General features: G+C 29.4%; 1 protein-coding gene across 3 annotated transcripts in view; it reads left to right on the top strand.

Annotated features, from left to right (window-relative positions):
* Positions 1-10,491: 10,491 nt before the first annotated feature.
* Positions 10,492-18,172, top strand: part of LOC117167025 (protein Skeletor, isoforms B/C) — an 82,460-nt gene continuing 74,779 nt past the window's right edge. For all 3 annotated transcript variants that reach the window (XM_033351574.1, XM_033351575.1, XM_033351576.1), the window contains exon 1: positions 10,492-10,625. In XM_033351574.1, coding sequence (XP_033207465.1) covers positions 10,550-10,625 — 76 coding nt within the window. In that variant the 5' untranslated portion in view covers positions 10,492-10,549. The remainder of the gene's footprint in view (positions 10,626-18,172) is intronic.

Raw genomic sequence — 18,172 nt, 5'->3', positions numbered from 1 at the left:
GCCGAAAATAGGCAACTTAGCTGACCCGAAGAATTACAGGCCAATAACTTGTCTGAACACACTTTATAAGATATTCACAGCTATCCTAAATGATAGGATTGTCGAGAGAACCTGCTCATCGATAGATGTGTCTGCAAACATGCAGCATTCTACCAGCGTGACCTATCGATTGCCTGGATTGATTATCGGAAAGCTTTCGATTCTACATCCCATAGACTTATCATCTGTCTTTTGGAAATATTAAAGGTTCATCCGTAAATAGTAGGAAGCATAGAGAGATTGATGCTGCTTTGGAAAATCAGATTTACAATCTCAGCTGGCAAAAATCGTGTGACAACTAACAAGGTCACCTTTCATAGAGGTGTCTTTCAAGGCGACACCATGAGCCCACTCCTCTTTTGCCTTACATTATTGCCACTATCTCTAGCACTTCGCCATTCCGACGGGTACTTGTGCGGCAAACCTGCAGATCGAAAGTACAAGGTCACTCATGAATTTTACATAGACGATCTTAAGATCTATGCTAAAAACAGAGAGCAAGTGCATCTAGCTCTGGGCATTGTCGAACGATATACTAAGGAAATTGGAATGGAATTTGCGTTAGACAAATGCGCCAAGTTTTATTTGAAACGAGGAAAACTTAATGGCATCCCTGAAGATCCTGAGCTCTTTGATAGAAGCGCTATACGACACCTTTGCGCTGGAGAGACTTACACATACCTGGGCGTGCTACAGAGCCGCATTCAGGATGTGACATCTATAAAGGATACTCTCCGAAGCAGATACAAAAGTCTCATCCGACAAATTTGGTCTTCCGAACGAGCTCAGATCTCTTGATATCGGGACAAGAAAGGTTATGCACATGAACAAAAGCATGCATCTTAAGACTTCCCTTCCGCGACAGTACATCTCACGCCATCAAGGCACACAATGAAAATTGCCGAAAATAAACCAATTTCCAAACCACTTAAAATATTGTTTTTTTAATGAAGGCAACATAAGAGAGTATAAAAATATAAATCTAAGTGATCAAAAAATGTTTTTTTGAAGAATATAAATTTCAATAAATAAACCACATATTAAAATTCATCCAGCTTCTTGCCGTAGTTTTTATCTCACTTAGTATTTTGGTTAGGTTTTATTTATTACTATAAAAAGTTCGCATATAGTAATAATTTTTCAGGATGGCCTTGCAATAAAGTTATAATCTACAGTCGAATTTTTTTTTATCTAAATATTTCTCAAATTTTCTATTAACATTATTCAAACTTACAGAATACATATTTTCAACGATATTCTCTAAGAGTCTGGTAAAAATCAATATAATTTCGTATAATTTCGTAAAAAACGCACATTTTTGCGACCCTCTAAGTCAAAAATAACGATTTTACGAAGGTGTTTGTGTGTAGTCTGTATTCTGTAGGCATGATAATTTTCGAAAAATTGAGCAGATTGGTTTCTACTTTAGCACACGTTTTTAAGGCCTAAAAAGAAAGAACAAGTTCGTAAACCAGCTATTTTGGATCAAAATTCAAAAAGTTAAAGCGTTTCAAAAATTTTTGAAACCACATTTTTTCAAGATTTCAAAATTCTATGAACGGCTGTTTGTAGTACTTAGAAACCCAAACAATTAATCCGAATGACTTTTTTCTATAAAAAGAAAATTGTCAGAGTTAAAGCATTTTCAAAATCCAAAAAAACAAACTAAAATGAACATTTTAAGCCAAGGAACGTATGAAAAAAAGTCAGAAGCAGAAAAACGTTGATTTTCGAAAGCTCTATAAGATGATAATAACAACTTTTTCAATCTGGTCGAAATGTTGAAAATTCCAAATTTGATCGGCACCAAACATTTTTGAATCCACATTTTTCAATATTTCAAAAATCTATGTGTGTTTATTCATAGTACTCAGAAACTCAAACAATTTATCCGAATGACTTTTTTCTATAAAAAGAAAATCATCAGAGTTAGAGCATTTTCAAAATCCAAAAAAACAAACTAAAATAAACATTTTAAGCCAAACAACGCATGACATTAAAAAAAGTCAAGAAAAGAAAAACGTTTCTTTTCAAAGCCCTACAGGATTATGATAGGACGCGTAGTTTTTGTTTCTGGTCTTAAAAAACAACATTAAAAATAAAAAAATAAAATTTTTTGGACTAACGACACAAGCTACGAAAAAAAATGTAACAAAACTTGTTCATTCAAAAAACAGCTCTAATTTTGGATAGCACACGTAGTTTTTGCTTTATCGTAAAAAATCACATTCAAAATAAAAATATTAATTTTTTTTAAAGGACACAAGGAATGAATTAAAATTAACAGACAAAAGTTTTTCGTCTAAAAAGAACTATAAATTTATTATTAATCATTTTTCGATAGGACGAGTAGATTTTCTTTCAATCGTAAAAAATAAGATTAAAAATAAAAGAAATTAAATTTCTGGAAAAGAGACAGAAAAGACGAAAGAGGACATAGGATCCTATATAGTACCATACATAGGTTCCTTTATTAGACCCTATACAGATGCGCAGTTTTTATTTAATCGTAAAAAACAAGATTAACGATTTTTTAAATTATAAAAACGAGGAAATAAGAATTAATATGATTGAATTTGTATGCATATTATGAATTGTAATGATATACATTGATTAAAATTACATAAAAAATGTATTATATTTGATATAAAATTGTTGTGTATAATGTAGAAAAGTTAAGATATTGGACAAAATCGAGTACGAAGCTCGAGACATGTGAGGAAAATGTGTTCGTTAAAGCCGAAAGGGCTTCAACAAAAGAAAGATCAAAATCACACAATTACAGTTGTCGGTCCGTTGACCTTTGATTTTAAAAGGTCTGTGCACGAATGCAGGAGAAATGCAGACAAAGCGCGGAGTGCGATTGCCATCAGTCGCGTGCCGTAGGTGCGCGCAAACTCTTGAGCTAAGCTCTTTTAACGAAAGAGAATTAATTCACAATCACAAAATTAAAACGGTGGATGTTTTTAGTTTTAATTTTAATTTTATCTAGCGCGGAGTGCGATTGCCATCAGTCGCGCGCCCTAGGCGCGCTTAAACTTGCAAGGCGCGCAATATCTTGTATGGATATTCAGAGCCTTTTTCTGCTTTTTTTCGATACTTGGTGGCGATTCTCTACCGCGACTCTTTATAATTCCCTGCGGCGATTTTGTTCTTTTTCGCACTTTGTCCTTCATGACAGATTTTTTATCTCGTATCGTTATTTAAGACCTTCTTCTACTCTTGTTAGTACTTGGCTGCGACTCGCTACCGAGAATCTTCAATTTCTTCAGAAATATTTTTTGTATTTCCTCCTCGTGAAACGCATATATCCGTTATGTCCATTCATATCAGAAACAGAAAAAACGAAAGATAAAGTTTACATCGGTCCCGGTTGAAAGATTCACCGCACCCTGTTAAAAATAATATTAAGGGCATATGATACTTAGAAAATTGTCGATTTTACCAGTTTTAGGTTCCCCCAGCTTTTTTCCTAGGATAAGAAATATTTTGCCTTCAAAATCTGGGAAATGATAGCAAACATGCTACCGCACGTCCCCACACAATTTTTTGTGTTTTTTTATAAAAAAATTTTGGATATTGCTAACAACGTACGTGTATATTTCGAGGTTATGTGTGTTACAATTCACCCGAACGTTACTTCCAAACTACACAACATTTTTGGCCGAAAACTTTGGACTTACAAATAAACATAGTAACTAATCTCCCGGAACTAACCTTGTTTGCAGGCAATCAAAAAAGTTTATTTGATAAATATTTTCCAGATTATCGGAAAGGCAGAGATGAAAAACGACGTAACCACAAAATAATGCACATGCTTAAAATTTTTATTTAACACAATAAATTTTTTTCTTATTACCCCTCAAAAAAGAGTCCGGGGACTTCCGTTATGATATTTTATAGCATCTCCGATTTCAGTTTTTAAAAATGTTCATGTTTGTGGAAAAAAACCGGGGAAACTGTAAGTATCACATGCCCTTAAATTTAATATACCCATGTGTGTTAAAATTAATATATGAAGTATATGAAATCGCCATTAAGAGCGCGTATATTAAATTTCATATACATTTATGTTAATCACTTACAAGAAAAATCATATAATTTCATTTTTCACAAATTTAAAATAAGTTTAGCTGTAATTTTCGATTCTAAATAATAAAACATGATACATTCCTCCTGTTAACCAAAAATAAAATTGGATTACAAGTCGAAAAGTTCATTAAGCAAATAAATAACAGACTTAACCTACAATTAATTGTATCCCCCTTAACTTTTGACCATTTAGAAAAAAATTAGGAAAAATTTAACCCGTAAATTGCACTTTCATTATAAATAACAACTGAGTCTTCGAATTCTAGATTATTAATTTCATTGAGAATATTTGACAAGATTTAAAGCCATGAAAGCAGGTTGAGTTTTCACGTACGTTGCTATACTGACCTGTATATTAAATTTAATACATATGTATATTAAATTCACTACACCAATGTATGTTAAATTTCAGTAGTAGCGGTAGTGCAGATTTGCTTCACACACATGTATATTAAACTTCATACAGATTTTTCTAGCAGTGCAACAAAAATTAACCTTGCCAGATAAACTTTACATGAATCGAAGATAATTTACAATTTTTAACCGTGCCTAGATAATCTTTCGCCCTATAATCGCTCCATTTTTTATTCGCAACGTAGCTAGAATTGCGATGCCAGCGCTATCTATTGCCGTTTAACGACATTAAATTTGAGAAAACTGGGAATTCCCATATGTCAGTTGATCAGTTGCTTTTTGCGCTTTTTCTGAATGGTATTAAATAAGTTCTAATTCATCTACAATAATCTAATTTATTTCGGAGGAGATATATCAGTAAGGACAAATTTTTTTCGTATTTTCTGTTTGCTGATTCTACATGTGTTACCGAAATTTTCTCACTTCATCGTGATGCATTAGTCGAGATAAGAGTTATTCTCCTGACCTCAGTGAAACTTGCGCCGAAATATGTTTAATTCTTAACCGTTTGAAAGTCTTGCCTGCAAAAATTCTAACTTTTGCTTTTTCTGTATTGTTTTAAATCTGCTGTCCCGATTTATAGCTCGAATTCACTCATATTTTGCCGTTTTCCCGTTGCTGTTAAAGATGCCGTAGCAGACGACAGCTTTTATTCCATCGTAGGATAAACTTTTGCCAAATAGCATGTAAACTTTAACAGCTAGAAATTTTACATACAACAAAATTTAACTTCAGTTTTTTCTGCGCATATAATCGTACATCTCTTTCATGAAACCGGTAAGAGAAGATACTACCCGTGAGAGTAACCAGTTTGCCACAATCCTTGAATTAAGCGGGTTCCTCTTGCGAAATAGATCTTTGAACAATGTGCATACCAGCACCCACGCCACAGACTCACGATATAGACTCTAGAAGCACTGCTTAATAATCACTGCCTGATAATAAAGCAGATAGATAACACGAACTACAGATTCACCCTACGTATTACTTCGCTTCTCGGAGGAGGTTCGTGTTAATATTATATGCACTTGTGGTAAATTTCAATCCAGTAGAAGGTCGGAAATCCAGACTGATGGACTTTCCCAAATAGAATCGTCAATCTTCATTTGAGAAATTGATCACCTTCCTTCAGGAAACTATCTGAAAAATCCACTAAGGAAGAAAATATGATATTGAAACAATAATTTTCTTTAGTCCAAGAAATGGCTATCTCTGGGTACGGTTTTTAGGCAAAATTTTTATTTATCCTACCATCTGGTGCATTCGATCGAGTCGAAACAAAAAACGATAGTAATAGTCGAGCGGGTTTCTCGACCAGACGAGCGAAAGTATCAAGATTCTTGAATATCATATTAAATAAACCTTTTAATACTGAATTTAAAACTACTGTCATTTTAGTTTTTCATAACACAGGTGTATAAATGGTCTCTTTAACCGCTGAAAACGGAGATGAAAGTACAAGTTTTCAGACTAACGTGACGTGACAGGTTAATAATGGGTAATTTTTCTAGCGGAGGAGCAAAAAGTGTGCCGTACTTTCGTTCCCTAGAAAGAAAAAGTGTCCATTATTAACCTCTGATAAAGTTAATCAAAATTTTAATGATAATAAGTATTTAAAATAAAATTTCCAATGATTTTGTATTTTAAACATTTATTTTAGGCAAAAATTGAAAAAAATGTAAGATTCATATGATTTTCTAAGATTTGGAAAGAAAGTGTAGAAGATTTTAAAGCAAATTTTTTCAATTTTACAAGATTATAACATTTAATTAGAATTCGACTCAGTTAAGAAAATATTTAAAAGTTGCAAAAAGATTCTTCCCAAAATTTAAACTTGAAAATATTTTAAACAAATTTGTAATAAAATGTTCACTTTTAAATATTTTGGACTAGAAGTTTTAAAAACTGAAGAATTTTGAAAGGTTTCAATTTTTATATTTTAAAATCAATTTTAAGGGGAAGTTCAAAAAGATTTCCAGAATTGTCCTAAATATATTTTAAACTGACTCGAATTTCTTCATAATACTTTACAAATTCCAGTAAATTTAACAATATTTCTTTCAAATTTTTCTATATTTTTTTTCAAAACATCTATAATCTTCATTAATCTTTTCGAATACTCTCAATAATCTTAGGAGAATTATACTTTCATAAATCTATAATCAAAATGGTAATACTTATTTTCTTGCTCTCACATCACAGAATTTAATTTCGGATGGAATCTACGTGTACAAAATCTTGTGATATATAGTTATTCGAAATTCACATTTTCTATTAAAAACTATTTTTATCAGAGAGTCAAAAATGTACAAGCGTTAAGGAATAAATCAGTAATGTTAAATGAACTCTTCCTATGTTAGCTTAATAATTACAATGCAAAAAAAAGCTCATTTCTTCGTGGAAAAGTTAATAATTTTGTTTTATCTAATAATTAATCAGTATAAGCTAAGGATTTCTTTATATCTTTATATCTATCTCTTTATATCTTATAGTTAAACAATGTAAAATCCAAAATTTTAAAATATCTTTTTTTGTAGAAAACTTATATTTTTTAAGTTAAATAGTCAACTATTTTGTTGTTAAAGCAACTGTTAAGTTTTTTTTTTTTGTTAGTTTATCCCTATCAGGATAAATTCGCATACAGTCAATACAGGTTTTTTAACAAGAAATTTAAAGACGAATAAAAGCAATGTCACTTGTGTTTCTTCTGATTTTTGTAGTACTCAAAAATCGTTTTAGAACATGGAAATTTAAGAAAACCCCTATAATATTAAAAAAATAAAAATCAATTAAATGAATTATTTTCTGAAATGCAGAAGTATACAAAAATTGCCCGATTTCTTTAAAAATAATTTTCAAAAATTTGTTAACACCGTATTCTAAAACTTTTTCTAGGTCAAGGAGATCTTATGTACCAAGTGTACCATTCCGACTATGTAAATCGCCGCTTAGTAAAAAGAAAGAACCGCGAATATATTTTCTCGGGAAAATGAATATTTTATTTAATAATTTTTTATATCACAAATTAATTAAAATATCATCAAAAGCATCTGCGAAGCTGAAGATACCGCCAAGTAAAAAGTCGTAAGTACAATCAACAAAGTTTGTGGAATATCAACGTTTGCTACGAAGTTTTAAAAGATATATAAAATTTAAACCTTAGTAAATTAAAAAAATTACACAAATTTCGAGAATGTATTAAAAGTTAAAAAATAAAAACATGGCAAGATTTTTTTCTTTTCTTTTTTAATTATAATAATCGCGCACATACTTTTATTTTTCCCTCTTAATTTATCCTCTAAAGAAGGTAATATTTTTAATTGAATAAACTTTTTACTCTAGATATCTTTTACAATTAATTTGAAAACTTTTTGCACCATAGATGCTTTTTGCACTGTAGATGTTTGTATAAACGATTTCTCATTAGTCAAAAGTACACTTTAATACCAACTTTATTTCTATTGATTAAGACAAATTTTTCTTCGAAAAACCTTTTTTATTTCAATTTTTTTCTCACAGTATATCCCACTAGAAATCGATATTATATTTATCCTTTAAAAGCTAAAATACAACTTTTTTACCAAAAACTCATTAGATCCTGCAATTAACGGTACCGAAAAAGTACAAATTGAAGCCTCAACATAAATGAAGCTTTGGACGGTTTATGTTTACGAGGCACACCGTAACTCTGATGTTACATTTATCTTGGTAAAGAAAAAAATTAGCAACAAAAATTGTGAGTAGTTAATGTAAAGAATCAAAGAGCTCACAACCTCTGAGTCAATTCCGTCTCTTTCAAAGTTTCAAAGACTTTACGCTCGAAAAAAGTCAGCAAAAAAAAAATTGTTAGTTGGAAATGCAAATTTAAAAAAAGGTCGTAACCCCCGAGTCTATATCGTGTCTTGCAAAGTCTTAAAGATTTCACTTGGACACTTTTTATAAAAAATATTTAAAATATAAATACAGTGGGTATACCTAATTTTTTTGAAATGCCCTTTAGCATTTAAACTTTTGATTGCACTTAGTTTGTATCCAAAAATATTAATTTTCTACCAAAGAAGATGAATTTTCAACCCAACATGAGGAATCTTCCCAACAAAAAAAAAACTTTCAACTAAACAGTTGCTTTATCATCCAAATGCCTGATATTTTTATGGAAAAAAAATAATAAATTTTTCCTGCAAAAAATGAATATTTAACCAAAAAATTGAATTTTCAAACCAAACAGAGGACTTTTTAACGCAGTTGTTTTTTCAACAAGAAACCTGATTTTCAACAAACAACAAAAATTCTATTTAAAAGAGATGACTTTTTTACTATAATAGATGCATTTTTAATTTAAACAGACAAATTTTCCACTTAATAGTTAAATTTGTATCCAAAAATATGACTTTAACAATATATTTTAATACAAAACAAAATAACTGATTTATTAATCAGCAAAGATCAATTTGCCATGAAAGGTAGTTTTCTACCCAAGAAGATGAATTTTCAAGAAAAGAGTTCAGAGAAGGTGAATCTTTGACAAAAAAGTTAACTTTGAATCAAGGAAAGTGAATTTGCAACCAAACAGTTGAAGTTTTAATTTAAAAATACAAACTTCAAATTAAAAATGTAATACTTAAATTCTCAGAGAATAAAATTCATTTGTAATAAAAAAAAAACCAAACGAATTTTCAAAAAAGATCGTTGAATTTTCAACCAAAGAGGTAAATGTGTTAAAAGATTAATTTGAAACAAATAAGTTCAGCTTTCATCCAATCAGCTGAATTTTTCATGAAAAAGCTAAAACCCCAAATAGTTGAATTTTCTAGAAAAAATATGGTTTTTCCACCAGGAAGATTATTTTTCTACGAAAAATTCATCAATTGTAAGCAAAAAAGATAATTTTCTACCGAAATAGTTAAAGTTTCAAGAAAGAAGATAATTAATGCAGATATGAACCGAAAAGAATTTTCAAGAAAATCGTTAAATTTTTAACCAAAATGGTAAATCTATTAAAAGATCAATTTTAAACAAATTAGCTTAGCTTTCAACCAAGTATGTAGTTAAATTTTCAATGAAAAAGATAATAAACCAAATAAATTGATTTTCTAGTAGAAATATGAATTTTCCACCAACAAGATTATTTTTCTTTAAAAAAAACGAATTTTCTACCAGGAAGACAAATTTTCAACAAAATACATAAACTTTCAACAAAAAAGTGATTTTTCTACAAAAACGATGAACTATTAACACATGAAATTAACTTCTTACCAAAAAGACAAGCTTTAATAAGATTACAAGAATTTTCAAACAAAAGTTAAAGTTTTCACCCAAAAAATGTTGTCGGCAAAAAGGATGAATTTTTTGACCAAGCAATTGCATTTTTCAACCAAAGGTATAAATTTTCAACAAAAAAGATTACCTTTCTACCAAAAAATTAATCAAAGTAAGTGCTGGTCGCCTACAAAAAAAAAAGGGTTTCATAGCTTATCTTAGTTTGTTACAGTTTTTGCCGCGACTTCCACCTCCCTCAAATCACGATATATTGTCGGTCGACGAAAATTCAAATAATAAGACTCTCCCTTTTCCGTATAAACCCACTCCTCGCCAAATCGATTGAATCACAATTTTACTTTCGTTACTAATTTATGCACAACATTCTCAAGACATTGTCAGCCAACATAACTACCACCCACGAGCATTCACAAGAGTTCAGCAGAGGCCCAATATCATGGTAACAAAATCAAGCATCACCCAGTTTCTTATAATTTCAGTAATTTCTCTTTTAAATTCTCATTTGGAATTCGTAATTTGAATTGAAGGTGGGGACAAGGCCCAAAAAAGAGAGGTATAGAGAATGAGATGTGAGTGGCGAAAGAGGGCAGGAGAATGGGCAGAGAATCAACAGGGGATAAGGTAAAGCAAAGTAAGACAGTGTTCGTGGTGGGACCAAGTGGGACTGGTAAAGCTACCTGGAGACCAGGTAACAACTTTCAGTGACAGTAACCACGAAGACACCATGACGCGACCATCTCCACCTTTTCGGTGCTACTCTCTTGGTCTAATATCTACACTCTTCCTCGTCTTCGCAGCACGTGAGTGTTGATATTTTTTAGTTAAAAAAAAAATACAAATCTTTTACAATCAGTAAAACGTGATCAAATTTTGTGAAAATCTCTACCGGTGTTTTCAAGGATTATAAGTATCAGTGAAGGTATTCAGTTGAGGTGAAATATCAACGTCTAAACGATAAAGTTCTTTTTAATAAAGAACGCATCATCAGCATCTAAGTTGAAAAGGATAACAACAGGATGAATTTATGTTTAAAGAAATTTGAAAGGATATCATTTTGTAAAAGAAATGTTAGAAAGGGGTAGAAAAGACTAAAAAATTTTCCGATTCACAAATGGTAATCGGTTGATCAGATGATCATTATTCATTGCCGATCAAATATTAATGAAAAAAGGAAGCGGGAACTTTTGGAAATTTCTAAGATTAGGTATCCGTGCGCCACACGGATTTAAGGTTGCTAAACAAATCTTTGGATTTAAAAAAAATTCGGTTGTGTGAGTCCTGAGAATACAATGAAATTATTATTCATTAGCACTTATATTAAGCACTTTCTTATCAAGTCTTAGTTACCAGAAATAAAATAAAAATGGATATTTTTTAAAAAGCCTTGACGACCTTGAAATTTAAAATGAAATAAAAATCGACTTTTTCGCTGTTTTCTTAAATTGCTTTTAATTTCCTCGACTATTTGGCCATGAAATGTATCATTTATGTTATCACTATTATCAGAGATTAATTCCAAATATTTTTCAGCAATACTATATGAAAAAGGATGAACTTAAAATAATTTTTATTAATTTTGAAGTATAATAAAATATCTAAAATCGAAGTGTTTGTTTTTATTTTATGATACAAAAAATTGCGGTTTTTATTTCATCCATGAATATTTATATGCATATAGTGAGAAACTGAGAACAATTTTCATCAAATAAATTTCTAGTTAGATTTACCAGAGCCTTAGGCGCAAAAAATTCACAGAATAAATTGATTACAAAACAAATCATGGTATCCTGAAATATGTGATCACTTCATTTAGATACTCAAAATGAATTTTATTGTGAAATTTAAGGAATATGTTACTTTTAGATACAATCTTGTAAATGAAAGACGATACAAATTATTTTAATGTCAACCTTCACTATATATTATTATTGCAATATATTTAAAATACATTCCCGATAAGGTACATCACACATTTAATCGTCAAGTTTTCGAGAAAGTTGATACAACTAAAAAATTAACAAAGAAGTCCACTTTTTAAGACTTTTTACATTTTATAGTTGTTTCATTAATTTTTAATAATTTTTAGATTTTTCTCATTTTTTTAAATGTTAACGTATTTTTATCCAATTCAAACATAAATGTTTCATACCTCAATTTTAAGAAATAAAGCAGTTAAATAAATGTTTCCAATTTTGTGATAAAGAAAAAAAATGAAAAACGGTACAAAAAACATTTTTTTTTGACTTGGTGGCTTATTATAAAGAACCTTTAAATATTATAACACATTTTCATTTCAAAAAATGTATCATCTATTCAGGTCAAAAACCGATCATTAAACATGGTTTTCACTAGAAAATATGCCACCTTACCAAATGTTTTTAATTTGAGTTTTTCATTTAAAAAGTAGAAAGAGATGTGTAAAAAAATGATGGGAAGATTTTGGACTATAAAAACAAATTTTCAAAGATAATAAATGTATGTGATTAAAATCAATAATTAGCATTGTTTATTTAAAATTACTGGATTCTTTTCAAGGAAAACATCTCCTTGTGCAAAAATTTAAATCTCTCATTCACATAAATTATATGAATCAAAATAAATTCTGAATATCACTACTTTTACCGTGTTATAACGACCACTTATCTATGCCTCGATGCAATGAACAATTTTTTTCTCTAAAGAGCAACTATTCAAACACGAGTGATAAATTTTCATAAAATTAATCTTTGTCCGCATAATCAGCAAACCAAAGCGTAACTTTCCAACGACCATATGTCGATAAAGTAAAATTTTATCTTATTAAAAAATCACTACTATTTACTTAATTTTTATGTTTTTGTCAATTTTTCTGTTTGTTTTTTTAAAGATCAAGCCAATTCTATCAAAGTCAAAAATTAATATTTCCTACCTAAATTTAAAGAAGTAAATCACTTGAGCAAATCTTAATAATTTGTTTTACATGTAAACAAAACAAAAAAGAAATGGAAAACGTTACAAAAATCATTGTTCTGGCTTAGTGACCAGTATAAGGAACCTTTGAATATTATTCGTCACATTACTTCCAAAAAATGTTTCATAATCTCCAGGTCAAAAAACATTGATTAAACATGCTTTCCTCCTTAAAAATTAATGTCTCAGAAGAAGTTTTAAAATTTTAGTTTTGCATTTATAAAGCAGAAAAGTTGTTCCCTAACAACAAATTATTTACTAATTTGGGACTACAGAAACAAACCTTAAAATACAATCAATGTGTTCGATGATAATCAGTAATTATCATCGTATCTTTAAAAATAACTTGATTCTTCCCAAGGAAAAAATATCTCTGGATTCGCCATGTTACAATAACTACTTAGTTATGCATGATTCCTTATCAACTTAATTATCATGGTGCAATAAGATTTTTTTTTTAATTTATTAACTATCGAAATACAAGTGATAAATTTCCATGAAATTAATCTTACTTAACATAATCAACAAAGCAAGGTATAACTTTCCAAAGACACTAAATCAGAATAATGAAAAAATTCCACCTTGCCAAGAACCCTGTGGCCTCAGAGCTGTAATAAATCATCTTCTCTTACAAATCATTTCTCCAGCACTCTAAATCATCTTACTCTATAAAACCAGTTTTCTTACCACCTTTGGTTAAAAGTGATATCAGTAATACCAATCTTTTGCATTCTGCAAAATCCGGTACTAAATCCGGCTTCCAACATTCTACAGAACAACAGAGCAATTTTTCAGTAGAAATAAAAATAATCGAAGATTCTAAAATTGGGTTTACTGCAGTTAAAAATAAAAGTTACGATGAGCCACAGACCTGAGTATCTAAGTGTTAAGCGTTCAGAAAATGCATTCATTCACCTCGCATAATCCTCAACCATCTGAACCGGGCATGGAATAGTTTTCAATCTTTACGATTCGCTTGATAATATCCTAATGCTGCTGGTAATGTGCAGTTTTATCTGCATTCATGCGCACATAACAAGCCGGGATAAATTTTTTCAATGGCTTTCAAGTTCTTCTGAGAGGATACCCTGTAATTATTTAATATTTAGTATTTTTAACATTTTTTAAACGATTTTAACTGATTTAATACGCAAAATATGATATATTATCCGTTGTTGGTCTTATTCTCGAAAATAAGAAAATTATACATGACAATCGACGAAAAGATATTTGACAGAGGTGTCGTGAAACTTAAAATTTTTTAAGATGTGAGAGATGTGAAATAAGGATAGTATATTACTGTTTTAAGAATAAAAAATTATTTTGTATACTAGCGATTGTGATTCAAATTGACAATACAAATATGGCAGGTTTGCCTCTGTCAACTTAAACAAATTTTTGCTCCCGGCTAAGAAAAGATTTTCAAGTTCATTAAAATTGAAAAATTTTAACTTTTAAACATGAATAAATTCTTTAATTAAAGTATTAAACACCTAATTACAAAATCAAAGTATCAGAACTCTTCTGAACTTGAAGTATATAAAATTAAAGTTAAAACATTTCAAACTTATAAATTTATGAAACTTTTAATGATGTAAAATTAAAAGTTAGAAGTCCTTTTAATGTATGGTTTAGTATTTTGCAACTAATATATGTTCTTGTAATTAATAACTCTGTTAATACTATAAAATCTAAACTTTTTGGTGGAAAGAAATCTCCAAACACTTTAAATGTTACTTGAAAAATTTTATTTAATTTTTTTATTATTTTGTTGTATTGAAAAAGGGACTTTCTTTTATGCTTAACATTTTCATTAAGTTAGAAAATTTTCGCTGTTAGTTTTTTACGATTTGAAGTAGAGAGTTTTTTTTTATTTGGAACATTTTGATTAATATTTTTAGTTAGGTGAAGGGAGGACTTTTTGCAAATATTTTCTGAATCGGAAAAGGAAATTTTTTAACATATTTTTGTTTAACTACAAGAAAGGATATTTTGGTATTTATTTTTTCCTTAATTTGAAAGTACAAACTTTTGTTTTTTAATTATTCCTGAATACAAACAGGGCCCTTTATTATATTTAACGTTTTTATTGAGTTCAATGTGGTTGAATTTGGTATTTTTGACATTTGGCTTGGGATAAAAGAGGGACATTTTTTTGTTTAATTTCGTTTTCAATTTTTGAGTTTTTGACATTCAATTTATATAATTTTTTTTTTAAATTATGCAGTTTTGAATACTTGATTTGAAAACATTCTAATTTCCAAGTCCTCTTTAAAATGATTCGGTTGGTAAAGCTTGAATTTGAAAGTGTTACAATTTTTCAATCTTTTAATTGGTTATTGTTAGATCCGAAAGGTTGTAAAATTGTATTTATTTTCTTGAAATATTGTTTAATTTAAAATTGAAAACCTTCAAAATTGAACTGTTTTAAATCAAAGGCTGTCTTTGAACAATTCCGGAAAAGGTATTAGATATTGTACACACTTTTAATTAATAATAGTCATTACTTATAAAAAAAAATTGTAATTGCAAAAATGTAGATTAAAAATAAATCTATTTTTTCTTTTGAATACCTTTCGGTTAAACAATTAAGAATTTCTTATTATTTATTCGTAAAAGTTAACATTCGGTAGGTTTTTTGCGGGTACCATATTTTCACAAAATTTATGCTTTTCTTAATATTAATGAAAAATGTTACGGCCGATTGGAAGGGCATCAAAGACCCTTTCAAAAAATTAATAGCAACATAATTTTTTTAATTTATATGAAAATAGACATAATAATATGTCGGTTTTTTATATTAGCGTTATGAAAAGGAAAACCCCTACCATTTCTTTTCAATAAAAAGAGAGTCCCTAATTCAAAACAATTCAAATTTACTTTGTACCTTTCAAATTGAAGAATTAAAAATTGTGAAGCTATAAAGTTAAACAATTCTGAAAACGGGGAATAGTATTTTATTTCGAATGGAACGTTTTGGGAAAGTATTAATTCAAACTTGAAGCGTGAAAAATTAAACGACTCCAAACTTCGTTTAAAATTGAAGTATCCTTGAATTAAGATTTTTAAATTAAGTTGTTGAAAATTAATAATTTTTTAATTTTGCATCACGCCTTTTAAACATCACGGTTTCAATATGCTGCGCAAAATTAATTAATAAGTTTAAAATCCAATATAAAATTTGTTATGCGAGAGGAAGAACACATTGAAATAATAAAATTTTAAAAGCAAAATTAATGACAAGATTTCTAGAAATTAAAAAAACAATTAAACTAGAATATTAAATAACAACAAAAGGTCAATTACAAATAAAAATTTTAATCAAAAGAACCATATTCCCTAAAATTATTCAGATGTGTACAAATTTCTTCCTGAATGAAAAGTGAATGTGAGAAGCCAACTACAGAGGAAACACCGGCTATAAATTATATAAACCCGGGAGCTAATTTCACTCGGCAAAAAAAACTGGTTGAAGATTCTTTGTCACTTTCAAGGGAGCGTGAAAGTGACCGAATGGAAGAATCGAAATTTTATTCAATATTGGCTCTAATACGTACCGATTTCAGTCTAGTTCATTGTCAATATTGCCGGTCTTTATCTCACATGGAAATTACTTTCACTCAGCGCGTTGATTTTTTTGCTCTCATGATGGTGAAAGATCACTTAAACGGTCGTGGCAGAGGTGTATTATCATTTCCATTTGCGAGTGTTCAAACTCTTTTCAAAAAAGCAAACTGACCGAAAAATTGTTCAATGGTCTCGATCGCATAGACCATTGACACTGTCCGCGATACTCGGGATATGGAGTGATTACTTATTCCCCAACCGGGCAAAAAGGCAGTAAGAGCGTGAAGGAGAACGGTCGTTAGGAAATAAAAGCACGATCCACGAATAGTTTATATCCAGGATTCCGTGCTGATCAGACGTTTTAATTAACCTGTATCTTCACGCGAAAAAAAGTAGACTAAAATGTGGATATTCACAATTTTATGGGGCTCTACTCAATTTTTTAACGCTGTTTGAAATGTTCAAGGAATATATTTATTATAAGCAAATTTAGTTCCAAGAAAAAAATTAGTTTTTTATAATCGCCAGCAGATTAATTGAGTCATTAACAAACTCGACTGTTGAAAAAACCTTCTGAACTCAAGAGACGGTTTTCTGCAGTTTTCCTCTCCCCTGGTGAAATGTCTAAGCAGTACTCACGGGGCATAAATAGACCAGTCTAACAAGATACTAATATCAACAACTCATTAAAAAACATAACTTAAATAAAAAATTGCATTTCTATTAGAGGCGGCTTCATACTATATAACTGGAAATGAAATTTTCTGTCAAAAAAGAAAGAAAATTACTTACAAAATTTCTTCTAATTATAGGAAGAAAATTCCAGTCAATTCTATATGAATGACACATTTTTTAATTTTCATACAATTTTTGTGAATAAGCAGACTACTTGTATAACTGAAAAAAGTGACTTGCCGCCTGTAATATTATCTGATACCGTACTTTCAATATTTTTTATTATTTAAAAAACATTTTAAAAATACGTTTTCAAGGTATTTCTAGGTGAACTATTCATCAAGTTTTCTATAAAATTAAACTTATAACGCTGTACGTACGAGAATAAATTGAAATAAATTGTTTAACCTAAAAGGGACTTTTCTCAAAAACATTGCGAGCAATGATTTTAAATTTAATTAAAAAACTTTAAACAATTATCCAAATTTTTTTATTGGATTGTTCAGTTTCAAGTAAATAATACTTTTTAAAACCAAAGTTTACCAAATACGTTAAATTTTTTATTGTTCAGCAGTTTTAAGCATCGAAGATGCCAAAATAACGAACATTTAAAAAAATTTTAGTTTTTCGAAGTCACTTAATTTATAGAAGCCATTAATTATTAAAGACTTCGATCACTAAATTAGCAATCAATAAAATTCGTTGTAAAGTAAATTATCTTGACCAAATACTTCAAATTTTAATTTAGTATTATCGAATTAGGAAATTCAAATTCATCCTAGTTATATTAAAGTTTAAAATCTTATAAAATAGAAATTTGTTAGCAATGCTCAATATAGTTATCTGAGGGTACTAAAAAACCTCCGGAACCAATGGGAAATTTACAGTTTTTTCTGTAAAAATTAACATAAATGTATTTATTAGTTTTAAAAATATTTTTAGATGTAAAAGCTTTTAAAACTTTCATTTCTTTTACTCTACAAGCCATTCAAATAATGAAGGCTTAATCCCATATTTTTCTTTATTAAATCATTCTCGTTGTTCATTTTGATTCAATATTTCACTTTTACGTCATTTCACTTTCGCTGTCAATCTACACGTTCAATCTCCGTTTGACCCCATTTTAACGAACAAACTTTTATACCTTATCTTGGTT

The sequence above is a fragment of the Belonocnema kinseyi genome, chromosome 2, assembly GCF_010883055.1.
Source record: "Belonocnema kinseyi isolate 2016_QV_RU_SX_M_011 chromosome 2, B_treatae_v1, whole genome shotgun sequence".
NCBI classification, from domain to species: Eukaryota; Metazoa; Arthropoda; class Insecta; order Hymenoptera; family Cynipidae; genus Belonocnema; species Belonocnema kinseyi.
The sequence above is the reverse complement of the archived record's forward strand: the minus strand, read 5'-3'. Positions and strand labels throughout refer to the sequence as shown.